This window comes from Lagenorhynchus albirostris, chromosome 4 (genome assembly GCF_949774975.1).
Source record: "Lagenorhynchus albirostris chromosome 4, mLagAlb1.1, whole genome shotgun sequence".
NCBI classification, from domain to species: Eukaryota; Metazoa; Chordata; class Mammalia; order Artiodactyla; family Delphinidae; genus Lagenorhynchus; species Lagenorhynchus albirostris.
The window spans coordinates 97,166,064-97,180,388 of NC_083098.1; the positions used below are offsets into that span (position 1 = coordinate 97,166,064).

At 44.9% G+C, this 14,325-nt stretch overlaps 1 protein-coding gene and 1 pseudogene across 1 annotated transcript in view; one reads left to right on the forward strand and one right to left on the reverse strand.

Moving 5' to 3' along the window:
* Positions 1-14,325, forward strand: part of CCDC149 (coiled-coil domain containing 149) — a 95,886-nt gene that overhangs the window by 43,403 nt on the left and 38,158 nt on the right. The window contains 1 exon segment of the mRNA XM_060148416.1: positions 6,523-6,630. Coding sequence (XP_060004399.1) covers positions 6,523-6,630 — 108 coding nt within the window.
* On the reverse strand, positions 12,735-12,906 carry LOC132520114 (U2 spliceosomal RNA; annotated as a pseudogene).

A 14,325-nucleotide genomic window follows, 5' to 3' on the forward strand; every position in this document is an offset into this window, starting at 1 on the left:
AATACAGTGGTAGAGGCAAGATCTAGAGTTTAGGATGCAGCAGGACCTGAAGAAAGGGAGATCCCCTTGTCCCCATTACTAATCTGCCTCAGTGAGAATTTCCACAAAAAGGCAGAGAGGTTGGGGCGAGATGCACACAGCTCTCTCAACTCCCAGATCTCTGCCTTTGCAACAACTGTCAGGACGTGTAGTCTTCATCTGTGTGCAGAGAGAATTTCCCCGAGCCTCAAAGTCCCCACGCCAGGGGCTGGCCTTGGCGGCATACTTCTGCAGACATCCGTCGTGATTGGGGGTTGACTTGATTCTTGACAAAGGAACGTGTGTTGGAATGGACAGCTGTAACGTCCTTTTGGCCTTGAGCCTCCCAGCTATGTTTTCATCAAATCTGTCTTCTCTCCCTTCCCCATCACAGTTTTAATAGATAAACTCTGAGCTAGAAAGAGTGACTTAAGTATATAGATTCTACAATATACTCCAGGATATTCAACATCCCACTATTATCTGAGAGAAGATGTCAACCTTTTAACGTCAGCCCTGGCTATATCTGAATATTTAAAAGAGGCTTCTTTTGAAACCTTTTCATGTTTTGCTATTTATGCTACCCACCCTGCCCCAGAGATTTAGAGGAAATAATCTCTAGGTTTTGTTTTCCTTCCCTGTGAAATCCTTTCGAGTGTTAGACGGTCTGCCACTTTTTCCCTGACATTTTCTTTACATAGTGCTGCTATTCTAAACTGATGGTCACAGAGTCCTTCTCAATAACACAGAGACAAAACGGTCTACATAGCTGATAAATTATAAGCAGGCGCCGTGTGTTAGCTTGATGGGTGGTTATAGTGAATGTGTGTGAGTCATGGGGGTTTTTTTTGGTCAAAAGATTTATGTGAATTTTTCTCCTCTATTTTGAGTGCTTTGAAATGTACTACTTTTCTTCCTTTTCTTTTCTTTCTTTCTTTCTTTTTTTTTTGTTCTTTAAGGTGTATGTCAAGGAACTAGGCACCGTATCAGAATACTCATTTTCTAGTTTTCAAAGTTATTGTTTGGGAGTTGAGGAGGTGGAAGGACTGAATAGAAAAGAATTGTGTGTTGACAAGTAAGCCAGCCTGTGAAATGTGAAAGAAAATTACAGTCACCTGCTTTAAAAGGGGGGTCTCCCTCCCCCTACCCTCCCCCAGGGGGTCACTTTGAAATCTGGGGTAGATTTACAGTGAATCCTCTTGGAGGCGATGTGATTTTAATTAACCATTGCTTTGCAGCTACTGTAGAAATGCTTGAGTTTATTTGGGTAGATTTCTTTTTGGCCAGGCTGTAGAGTAAATAATGTTTGACAGTCACATCACTGGGTCTCTGACTCGCTGTCTCCTAAAGCAGCGCTGTCCTTTGCTTCATGTGTCACTGGGACCTTTGATATATAACACGTGGGTGCCTGCTTTGCTGTAACCGCCAGATACTGGGGAGTATCGCTGGGCTCAGTGCTATTCAGAGTGGGGCCTGAGGACCAGTGCCAGGCTGCAAGCTGCCCTTTCTGGTCCCTACGACAAGATGAGTGCAGAAACTGAGAGGAAGGGCTCAGAAACTTTTATAGCAATCTGACAGTCTGTATGATTTTACATCAGGTGAATCTAACAAACACTTGGGGCCTTGATGTCTTCTTAAATTTGTTTTCCTAGGAATTGATTTTTATTGTATTTTGCACAAGTACTGATCTGTGACGGATCGGAGGTTGAGGTCTTTCACCACTGATAGTTTGAGTTGTACGGGTTTAGCTCTTGTGGTTACATTGGTGAGCAAATGTCAGGGTCTTCCCACCCACCTGAGGGGCTCAAGCCATTGTTGATTCAAAAAGGGAAGGTTAGGGACGTTTCAGATTTTTTTTTTTTTTTTGGTCTTTTGTTAAATTTTTCACTGTTGCTCTTACAAACATTTCTTTCTGAACATCTCTTCCACTGTTTAAGAAAAGCAGCCTCCTGTGAAGGTGGATTTTGCTGTGTCTCCTGCAGATGGGGTGCTGAGATGCAGTGTGCAGGTGGCAGCAGGCTCGCGGAGGCCACTTTTAGCCGCATGCCAGCACCTGCCCCGGGTGGCTTCTCCCGCCCCACCTCTGAGCCAGTCGCTCCAGCCTGGGGCTTCTGTCCCTGCACCTGGGGGAGGGATTATGCTTGCTGAGCTAATGTCTGGGAAGTGTTCTGGAGTTCCCGGAAGGAAAAGGAGAGGCCGCCCACTTGTCATACCTTGCCGCTAAGGCAGGAGAGCTGCAGGACAGAGGGGAGGGACCAGGAAAAGAAAATTGGGAATTGAATCACCTCTCCACTTCACTGCAGTCCCTGGGGTCCGCCTGCTCTAGTGGCCTTGAACTGCTTTCCAAAGTGGACATCTTGTGATGTGAGGGAGAGAAGGAGAAAGGGAAGCCGCTTGCCTTTGCACCTACCTGGAACTTTTTCCGGGATATCCACAAGGCTCACGCTCACTCTCTCTCCTTTCTCAAGTCTTGGTTTAAGACTTGAAGCGTGGCCTTCGCTGTGACGCCTTCCGTGGCCTTTCCCCAGCACACACTGTTTCCTTTACCTGCTGTATTTGTTTCCATAGTACTTATCATCCGGCTCCTCAGTCATTATTCATTTTGTTGTAATATAATGTAATTAATATAATATCATCTATTAAGATGTAAGTTTACAAGGGCAGGAGGCTTTGTCTGTATGGCTCACTGCTGTATCTCCAGAATCGAAAACAGTGCCTGACACGTGGTAGGCACTCCCTAAATATTTGTTGTGTAGATGAATGGATGAGTAAGTGAAGGGGCAGGATGACAAGGGAGCCAGCCGTGTCCAAGGAGCCATTCGGCCAGATCCATCCAACTGTCCACTGAGTGATCGAATTGGAGCCACTGCAAGGGCAGAGTCAAGGGGAGGTGACCAGCATTTAACCAGTGCCTACTGTATACCAAGCACTGTGGTAGGCATCCTAGGTTCATTATTCAATGTAAGTATCAAATTACTACATGAAGTATGTATGGTTAGCTCCAGTTTACAGGTGGGGAAACTCAAGAGGTTAATAATCTTACCCAAGGTCACCCAGCCCAGTAAGTGGCAGAACTGGGATCCAACTTAGTCGATCTGATTCCAAAAAGAAATTTGAACATTTCCAAGAACAGTCAGCGGATCACAGTGCCTCTTGTCTTCTTGCTTTCCTGCCTGTAAAATGGGGATTAATTTTCCTCATCCTTCACCAGATTTTTATCTGATGAGAATGGAAATCTGGGACAGTTGAAACACAACGACTACAAGATATGACTTGAAGGGTGGCTTTGCAAATATGGGGCTGAGAATTAGATCACATTATTGAGTAATGTTCACAAACAAGTGAGTGGAAATCAGAGCTAGATTAAAGCCAGCCAGTGGGGATGAGGGGGGTTTCTGTGCAACGCTGTGTGCCAGGCGCTGGTTTCCGTAGTTTATTATTCCAGATATTTCCCTAGGCTGAGATCACAGCCTCCAGACTCAGCATATTATCTTTCACTTAGATATATTTCTGGAGCATCCACTAGGTGCTTGGGGGAGACCAGTAGAGAGAACAAAGTTCCCTGCCCTTCATGGAACTTCTGTCTTAGTAGGGAGAGAGAGATAGGAAATAAACAGTAAGTAATAAACATATGTAAACATATGGCAATAAACTGTAAAGTAAATGACATGGTATATTAAGAGATGGTAAGTGCTATGGAAATAAAAAGTAGTGTAGGGGAAAGGGCTTGGGCGTTCAGTGGGGAGGTGGCCAGACTGCAGATGAGATCAAGTGGTCCAGGTGGGCCCCGTCGAAACGGTGCCGTTTGAACGAAGACCTGAAAAAGGCAAGGAAGTGAACAAGAGGTACCCTGGAGGGAGAGCAGTCCAGTCCAGAGAAAAGGCAGAGAGAGCAGCGCTGAGATGGGCTCCTGCCTGGTATATGTGGGGAACAGCCAGGAGGTGAGCTTCGGGGGAGCTGAATGGGGGGCTACCCTGACGGTGGAGACACTGGATATCCCGATGGATGGAATATGGGAGATAAGGCAAAGTGAGGAGTCCAGGATGAGCCAAGGTTTAATCTCTATATTCTTTCACTTGATTCCCTTTTGATTACCTAACATAACTCAGTATTCCCGAAAGTATTAGTATCAAAGTCTTTGGAGGTTTAGCCACTATAGTTGTACTCGTCTGCAGTGTCTCTGGATTTGGGTTTCTTCAGCTATCACATGGAAGGAATCTAAAAGATAACTTTCAAATCCCTTGTGTGACTGTTTCTGAAAGATTCCTTTTTAGGAGTCATATTCCGATCGCTGGCTTGCTTCTCTCCCTCCTTCTTTCCTCCATTTATTCATCGTGGGTCTTTAAAACATTTGCTGGGACAAGAGCACTTCTTGGAGCAATGTACGTGGAGGCTGAGAAGGGAGAAAACGAGAATCTCTGCCTTTCAATAGCTCATTTCTTCTTGCTGAGGTTAGATAAGTGTGCAATAAGCAAGGTGAGAATTAGAGCAACTTAGCAAAATTCAAATAGTATAGAAGAAGCAGCCGTGGAGGTAAAGTGGAATAGTAAGTTAAAGGCTTGAGCGGAAAAAGCACGTAGATAGTTTGGGAGCATATGCAGGTTCAGGTTCAGGGAACCTGAGAAGGGTGAGAGCATGGTAAAGGGTGCTTGCGTGCTCCCGGGAAAGGGGCCGAGATGTGTCGATGAAGCTGGACTGAGAAGGGGAGGGCATGTGGTGGAGAACGGCGCACGGGGGCCAGAGGGATCTGCTCTGAGCAGGAGGAAATCTGAAGGAAGGGCTGACATCATGAAGATGGACTGGAAGGCACTCACCCTGGCTGTTTGGTACTCTAGGAACTAGAACAGGGGAATAAGGAGGTGAGAAAAACAGCCCAGGAGACTGTTGAATTACCTCTGGATCCCGATGTCTGAAATCGTGACACCTCACCGGTCTCTTCTCTGGCTGACAATTTTGATCAAAATTCTGGGCATTAAGGTGGCAAAGAAAAGTTCATTAAACACGATCTCTTTGAAGAAAAAAAAAAACTATCCAAACAAGGAAATGAAATTATCCAAACAAGGAAATGAAATTTTTCCTATATTGTGGATCCAAAGTTAGAATTGAACTAAGACTACTTGGAAGAGTTTTTGTGAGGAGCTCTTAAATTAAAAAAAAAACAACAAAAAAAAACCCAACTCCTCCATCACTTGTCTGTGAGCCATTCTGGAAACAAAGAACATCCCCAAATTGAGGTTCACGGCCAACTTTATTTCTCTCCATGCAGTTGTAGTGGTGTGATTTGCACACTTGCTGCGTTCATACATGTGTTTATTCTAATGGTTCAGCTGGGCTTGGATGACGGCTGCAGTAAGCCTAAGAAAGCCCCGCATTTCTCCACTCCTCCATTTCTGATTATATTTCATAATGTGTTAATATTTGCAGGCTAATCTTTTTTTTTGAAATCTAACTTTTATTTTTATTTATTTATTTTTAACATCTTTATTGAGTATACTTGCTTTACAATGTTGTGTTAGTTTCTGCTGTATAACAAAGTGAATCAGCTCTATGTATACGTATATCCCCATATACCCTCCCTCTTGCATCTCCCTCCCTCCCACCCTCCCTATCCCACCCCTCTAGGTGGTCACGAAGCACTGAGCTGATCTCCCTATGCTATGCGGCTGCTTCCCACTAGCTATCTATTTTACATTTGGTAGTGCATATATGTCAATGCCACTCTCTCACTCTGTCCCAGCTTACCCTTCCCGCTCCCTGTGTCCTCAAGTCCATTCTCTACGTCTGCGTCTTTATTCCTGTCCTGCCCCTAGGTTCTTCAGAACCCTTTTTTTTTTTAGATTCCACATATATGTGTTAGCATACGTTTTTCTCTTTCTGACTTACTTCACTCTGTATGACAGACTCTAGGTCCATCCACCTCACTACAAATAGCTCAATTTCGTTTCTTTTTATGGCTGAGTAATATTCCATTGTATATATGTGCCACATCTTCTTTATCCATTCATCCGATGATGGACACTTAGATTGTTTCCATCTCCGGGCTATTGTAAATAGAGCTGCAATGAACATTTTGGAACGTGACTCTTTTTGAATTATGGTTTTCTCAGGGTATATGCCCAGTAGTGGGATTGCTGGGTCATATGGTGGTTCTATTTGTAGTTTTTTAAGGAACCTCCATACTGTTCTCCATAGTGGCTGTACCAATTCACATTCCCACCAGCAATGCAAGAGTGTTCCCTTTTCTCCACACCCTCTCCAGCATTTATTGTTTGTAGATTTTTTGATGATGGCCATTCTGACTGGTGTAGTTTTGATTTCCATTTCTCTAATGATTAGTGATGTTGAGCATCCTTTCATGTGTTTGTTGGCAATCTGTATATCTTCTTTTGAGAAATGTCAATTTAGGTCTTCTGCCCATTTTTGGATTTGGTTTTTTGTTTTATTGATATTGAGCTGCATGAGCTGCTTGTCAATTTTGGAGATTAATCCTTTGTCAGTTTGCAGGCTAATCTTGCACAACTATTGAGAGATTCTCAGGACCGAAATAAACGTCTGGGAGAAGAAATTAAAGAACTTCAGCAAAGGCTTGGAGAAGTCCAGGGCGACAATAAGGTACCGTGAATATTTAAAGGCAAAAACCTCTCCTGAGTAATTTTGTGCCAGAGGTTTATGTATGGTGCATCAGAAGAATGTAATGCAGCATTTGCGGAAAAATTTATTATAGATTTTTACATTTGCAATGAAAATTCACAGTTTAGCATTTCTTATCTTTATTACCTTCCCTTCGCGTGTGTGCATGCACACGCGTCTGTGTGTGTTTCTGGGTTGCTCTAAAATATTGTCACAACCCATCGTAGAAGTTTCATCATGTTCAGCTTGGTGCTGAATAACATTGTGGTTGAGGGCAAAATAAAACCCAAATGCTATACTTTCTCCTTTCTATACAGATAATGGATTTGTGGCTCATATGATTTGGAATTATTCACATTCGGTTTTGAATTTTAAGTAGTCATCCTACTAATTATGTTCACATAACCAATTTATTTTATTGCTAAATTTGGCAATTTGTATGGAACATTGCTCAAAATCCACTGCTTGGTATTAATCAAACTCCCCTGTTGGCAACGTTAATTATAAAATATGAACTCATAAACTCCAAGCTAAATGTGAGCACTGTCTCTCCCAGCTGAAGCTGTGAACAAAAGTACAATTGAGAAAAGGAAGAAAAACTACCGAAGTTCAATTCCATCGCCCCCAAATAATTTCCCATTTTGCCAATAGATTCAATTTCAACTTCTTGCCAGAGCCAGCCTTCCCAACAGGGATGGCCTTTGGAGTTTCACGCAAGCAAACTACATGGCGGGGAGGAGGTGCTTTCTTGGGCAATGTCTTTTGAACGGTACCAAATTCCCTGACAAATGATGGGGATGTTTGTTGTTCCTGGGAGTCACTGGTTATTGGAAGGCGCCATTTTGAAAGATGCTCATTCTTTAAAAAAAAAAATGTATGGAAGTGTCTGGATTATCTCGAGAACTCTTCCATGACAAAGAGCAGAGAGGATTGTGTGCTTACTGCTGGCTTAAGGGGCTCAATCTAAGGGCGTACTGGTGGGACTTCCCTGGTGGTCCAGCAGTTGAAACTCCACACTTCCACTGCAGGGGGCACGGGTTCAATCCCTGGTGGGGAAACTAGGATCCCGCATCCCACGAGGTGTGGTCAAAAAGTAAAAAAAAAAAATAATAAGGGCATACTGGGAAGTCTTCTTTACATAGCCTCTTGTCCACTTAGTCTGCCTTTAAAAAATTTTTTTTAAACCTCTTGGATTTAACATACTATATTTGAAAAATATTTCATGACTATTCTCTGTCATGAAATAGGGAGTGGGCGAGAATGCTAAGAAGCGTGCTAATTAACCCTGGACAAGCTAATCAGGCCTCTCAAAAGGATTTAAGCTCTGTAACCTAGGTATTTGGTCAATAATTAAAGGCCAGGCCTTCTTAGGTGTTATCAAATGATAGCACCAGGGCAAGGTTTTCTAGAGAGTAAAATCAAGTATGTGCAATCATTTCCTTTTAAACCCATAAAAATACTGCAGGAATTTTGGAGAAGTTATAAATCCAGAAAATACTGAAACATTTTGAGATGTGATTTGTGGAGTCATGATTCTTCTTGACTGATTTTTTTTCTTCTTCTTCTTTTCTTTTCTTTTCTTTTTTATTTTCTGAGGTACCCGCCCCCCCACCTCCAACTGTCCCAGACACACCTCTGCCTCATCTTTTGGTCACTTTTAATTGTATCGCCTTGTAGGCCTGAGATATTTTAGGAATTGACATTTGCGACTGATATTTCAGGGAAAGAAAAGGAGGGTATGTGTGCGTGCGTGTGTGCGTGAGTGTGACACTGAGCGCAGGTCTGGGGCCGCTTTTGCATCGGCACCATCTGAGCGTCATGATTTGCCTGCATTCTGGGTCTTTATTCCAGTAGCTGGACACATTTATCAAACGTGGTTTTCTCACTCAAGGTTTAGAATTTAGTGACTCATATTCATGGCCTGTGAAGTAATTTTCCTGCCAGCAGATGCAGGCAAGATGGTAAAACGTTCAGTAGACCCTGTATCTCGGTCTCCAGTCCTCTCCTCCTCAAAAAAGACCAACTGCAGTGAGCCCCAGAGACTCTGTTTATTCTCATATGCATCTAAAGTTATAGGGCTGGTTTATTTTCATCCCCCTGTGAGTCACGGTCATCCTCCCCCCACCTACCCCCAGTCATCAACATTAAGGCCGGATGACTCATTCAGTAATGACACCAGCCATCTTGAGAAACACAGAGGCCTCTCTTGAAGGGTGGCCGTGACTGTGTGGTGGAGAATGGGTTAACCCTTCCTTTGCTCTTTTATTCATCGCGTCACAGCTCCAACCTTTCCATCACCTTTGGAATCTAGTCCCACCTCCTTACCATGGTGTGCTTGGCCCTCCATTATCTGGCCCCTCCTGATTTTTCCAGCCACATCTGTTGCCATTAGTCGCCTCACACTTCATTCCTGCAGGACTAATTTCAGCCCCTCAGCTGAGCCATACTGCAGTTGTGCCTCAGGGCCTTTTGCACCTGCTGTCTGCTCTCTGGAACACTCTTCCCCTTTACTTCCGTAAACTCCCGCTCACCTTTCAGGTCATAGGTCAAATGTAGCCTTCTCCGACTCTCAGGGGCAGGTCCTGCACACACCCACAGTGCCCTGCTCTTTTCCCTCTGCTTGTACTTGTTTGGCACCCCTCCCCCAAAGGTAAACTCTTTGCAGGCCAAATTCCTGTATCCCTAGGAATTTGCATCTTAGTTCGCGATGCACAGACATTATTTAATAGATCTTTATTGAAGGAATGGAATAGGATAAGTGAATGAATGAGTGAATGAATAAAGGGAATGCAAAAAGTTTCAAGAAAGAGGAAGAGGAAAAGAAAAAGGAAGAGCACAAGAAAATAGCAGACTGACTGCCCCTGTGGTTGTCATCACTAACTCTCCTTGTGGGGTAAGGAGTAGTTTAGAAACCTGGAGAAAGGAGTTAGAAAAGCAAACTATTCCATCCAAGTAAAAGCAGAAGAAAGCCAAACCTAAGGTGTGAGACCTTAGGAAGCCCCTGGGAAGGTCAGGGGGTCTGATGCCGAGCCTTAGTGGATGTGGGGTAAGGGTCCTGCTCCTAGGCTGGCGCAAGCCTGTTAAATTCAATAATACTTAATAATGGATGTTGTGGGATTCCTAACTCCCCCCATTCCGAACAGAAGGGCTTGTGGCATCACTTTATGAGCAACTATTGAAGTGGAAGTTTTTTATCTCCAAGTTGTCATTTTAACTGATGACCCTTAGCCATATTTTGGGAAGCCCAGATTCTAGATGTTAAGAACATTTAAGAAACAAGGTGATAGGAAATTACTTGCCTTGGCTATTTTAAGGTAGACTAATTTTTCCATTTGTTCAGCTAGAGCCTTGTAACCCTACGTGCCATAAAGCATTTTCAAACAGCCTCTTGAAAGATGTGTTACCACCCTGTCTTACAAGCAGCTTAGCACTCACACAGGGTTGGAGGTGGAGGGTGGGATTCCATGATCAACAAACCTATTATCTCTCTGAGAAGCACCCCAAGAATTTCTTGAGGCTTCTGGACAGACACAAAGGCCCAGTTCAAACCAGAGGAGGGGTGGGAAAGGGGAAGCCTAGTAGACACCCTCCCCTTCCTTGCTAATAATAGCTCTGAAAGGTTAAGTGGGGAAGGGAGAACTCACACCTCCACAAATCACCCTGGAGAAAGCTTTTCATGAGGGTGGATTGCCCAGGGTTCTTTGTGTGGCAGTCTGTGAGGAATAAGGACCAGTTACGTGGAAAACCCAGGCAATGCTAGGGCCTCAAGTGTGGAGAGCAACCCACCCAGAGAATTACAGCTCCCCTTCTTGCTCCAGAGGTATGCCTGCTTCCTCTTCTGGGCATTAAGAAAAGAGTGGATTTAGGGAAAGGGGACCGGGAGGAAAAGGAGGCCTCTGAGAACTTAAGGATCAGTAAGAGGCAATCCACAAAACTAGCAGAGCACACTTGAATCACAGATATCCAGAGGTGAGCTGGTGAACCAGCTCTTCTGAAGAGGAAGCCTGGCTGGTAGCACTTTACCAATTTCCGTGGTGTAAATACTGATGCCATGGCATTTAAGCATCAGGCTAGCAAAGTGAAGTTACTGAACTGGGAGTTAGAAAGCTTGGGACTCCAGAAAGAGCTAGCTCCAGCCTCCCAGTGCCAAGTGGTATAATCTAGAATAGTCCAAGAGGTCCATCTTTAGAAACTGCTAGACCCAGGTTTATATTCTCACTCTGCCAGTTATTATCCGTGTGGCCTTGAGCAAGTCAGTTGTCTCTCTAGACCCCAGTTTCCTCATCTGTAGAATGGGAGTAATGATACCTCACATAGAATTGCTGTCAGGTTTCATCATTATTCATCAATACATAATTGGGGACTCACTGTGTGCTGATTAATGTTCTAGGAGCTGTGACTACGTCAGGAATAAGAAAGACAAGGTGCCTGTTCTCACAGAGCTTACTGTCTAGTTGGGGAGACAGAGAATAAGAAAATAAAATACTTATGTAAGATCATCAGACAGTGGTTAGTGCTGGGAAGAAAAGAAAGCAGGAGATTTAATGGTTGGGAGTGTGTGTGTGCATGCAATATTATGTTTATAAAGGGTGTAGCATAGTAAGCATCCAGTAAGCACTCGTAAAGGGTAAACATTGCTGGTATCTTTAGCACAACCTGGGCCCAGATTGACCTAGTGTCCTCTTGTATCAGAGTTCCACCAGGAATCTCAAGGTCTTCCTTTCTGTTGATCAGCTGTTTCCAGTGAACCCCGGGGGTATGTGCCTCCCAACAGAGACAGAGATTGGGGGTAAGAAGCCTGGCATCTGGATCCCCAAAACTCAACCCTCCTTATCACCACCCGACTTTATTATTTATCACCACCCCAAACGTTATTGCTTTGGTGTCACGCTCCCAGAAGCTTCCTTGCATTTTGTGTACCCTTGTGGAATAAGCACCTAATAGAACAGGCCGGGAGCAGCATCTCATGTTCCTGCTGGGTTTCCTTGTCTGCTTGCTTTTATTTTTCCTTCATTTTACAGACTATGGCACTTTAAGTGCAGAAGAACAATAATGCAATGCGAAGTACTCAAAAGCAAGGAACTTCAGGTGGACAGTGTCAGGCAGTCACACTTCCTGGGCCCCTGCTGGCCAATTTAAATGTAACTGTTTGCAGTGGCGCATAAACACGGGGTTTTGCCCTTAATAATGAGCTTTATGTTACACCAGCTGAAGGTCTTTAAGTACCTCTGTTTTATCTGGTGTTGCCCCATAAAATGATAGACCCCTTCTGTGAACGTACCTCTATTGATGTGGGACTTCTGGAAGGATTCAGCAAGCAAACCAGTTAAGTCAAAGCCACCAGCTAATTCAGGCAGACCAATGAGCATGCAGGTGACTAACTGAAGTATACTCTGTTAAAAAAAAAAAAGTGTTCAGCTTGGATGTTTGTAACAGTCCAGGATGAGGGATCAGAGAGCTCTTTGTAAACATTTCCTCTTTATGCTTCAGAGGAGCACGGAGGTGTCCTAGCTTGTGGGAAACCCACATGAAGAGGGCACTCTAATGAAAAGCTCTCACCTTGGGGCATTATAGAAACTAATTACAAAGAATTAAAGTGAGTCATAAGGGCCCTTCACCTGCTCCAGCCCCATCATATCTTATTCTAACTGGGATCTTGATGGTGAAACACAGGCAACGCTCAGTTCAGCAAGCAGCCAGACTAGTGCACCATTTCCTCATGTTTTATTGTCAGATGAATTAGACAAATGAATTTGGTCTCAGACACCATATTTGAGCTTGTTCTGGCTTATATGAGCACACAGTCCGGGTAGACCAAGCGACCAAAACAGTGTGGTTTTGGACATTCGTCCCCTAGACCATGCACTGTAATTACACTTTGTAGAGAACTGATTCTGAAAGATATCTCTGCCTGAGACTTATTTTATAGTACACCATACCCAAATTACACTAAAATGAAAACAAATTGAAGCACCTTTAAACTGCTTGGTGTGGGCTTCCCTGGTGGCGCAGTGGTTGAGAGTCCGCCTGCCGATGCAGGGGACACGGGTTCGTGCCCCGGTCCGGGAAGACCCCACACGCCGTGGAGTGGCTGGGCCCATGAGCCATGGCCGCTGAGCCTGTGCATCCGGAGCCTGTGCTCCGCAATGGGAGAGGCCACAACAGTGAGAGGCCCGCGTACCGCAAAAAAAAACAAAACAAAAAACTGCTTGGTGCCACTCTCTACACTTGATCTTAGCCAAAAGGCCGAGAAGCGATTGGTGCAACTCTCTAAAGATGGTCGCTCTGGGAGCAATGTGTTCTGAACTATCTGAAGGTAATTCAGGGGCTTCCTAGCTGTGTAACCTTGGGCCAGTTGCTTGACTGCTCTGTGTCTTCAGTTCTCATCTGTACAGTGGAGATAACTTGCCTATGGAGGGTAGTTCAGTTCAATTCATTTCAATACATCTTTATTGAAGACTCAACTCTATGGTCTGGGAATAGGGTAGTAAACAAAAACCAATGAGTTCCTGCCTTCATGGAGCTTCTATTCTAGTGGGGACAGATGGGCAGTAAGCAAATAAACAAATTAATATATGACATTACACAGATTCTGAGAGGCACAGGTTTTCAATTTGAACATCTCTGATGTAGTTATTGGTATCATGTAGTGATGATTGGTATTTTTCAGTCTTTTTGGTCATGCATAGTGGTGGGTCTTAGAGTTGATAGAGTCTTATATTTGATGAAATACAGTATAATATGTCAGAAGGTACTAAGTGCTCAACAAGTTACTGCAGGCTAGGGGGCTGTACAGTGCAGCCTGGGCTGCCGGGGATAGGGGAGGGGGGCAACTACTTACACTGGGTGGTCAGGAAGGCATTTCTGTTGACACACCCTTTGCTCAGAGGCCTGAAGGAAGTGAGGTGGGAGGTGGTCAGATAACCGGGGGATGAGGTGCAGAGACCCTGAGTGAGCGAGCTTGGGTGACACAGGCACGACATAGGGGGCCAGCGTGCCTCCTGTGAGGATTAAATACAGGAAGTTATACAGGGCACTTTTAATGCAGAACACCCTCCACAGGGGGAGCGCCAGGCAGTGAGTGCTATCGTCGGTGTGGAGAGAGGCCGCAGAGCATCCACTCCAGAACCCTCGCCTGCCTGGGGTCAGCTCCCGGCCCTGCCATTTCTAAGGTCTGTGACCTGGGCAACTTAACTCCAGCTCTCTGTGTCTCTGCTTCTCTTCTGACAATGGGGATTGTAACAGTGCATCACAGAGTGTCTGTTGGACTTACTGGGGCAATGTGCGTAAGCACCTAGGACAGGGCTTGTTGTGTTAAGGGTGAGGGGACACTGCAGCCTCCTGATCTGAGCATGGGCCCCAGGCAAGGAGCCCTGGTTTCAGAGCCCTGCAGCAGCCCCTATGAGCTTCTCCCCTATGAGGAGGACGGGGCAGTGTCTGCCTCCCAGGGTTGGGAAGCAGCACATGAGAGACTTCCTGTACTTAAGATGTATCTGAGGACTCCCTGCGGTTAGCCAGACACTGCTATGGGTGCCGGCTATTTCAGTGCGTATGAACAGCCAGGTTCCTGCAGTGGAGCTGACAGGGGGAGGGACAAGCAGATGAACCAGGTGATTTCTAGCAGTATGATGAAGGCAGTGGGGCCCTTGAAGGTGAACGGCTTCAGCGACAGTGTCT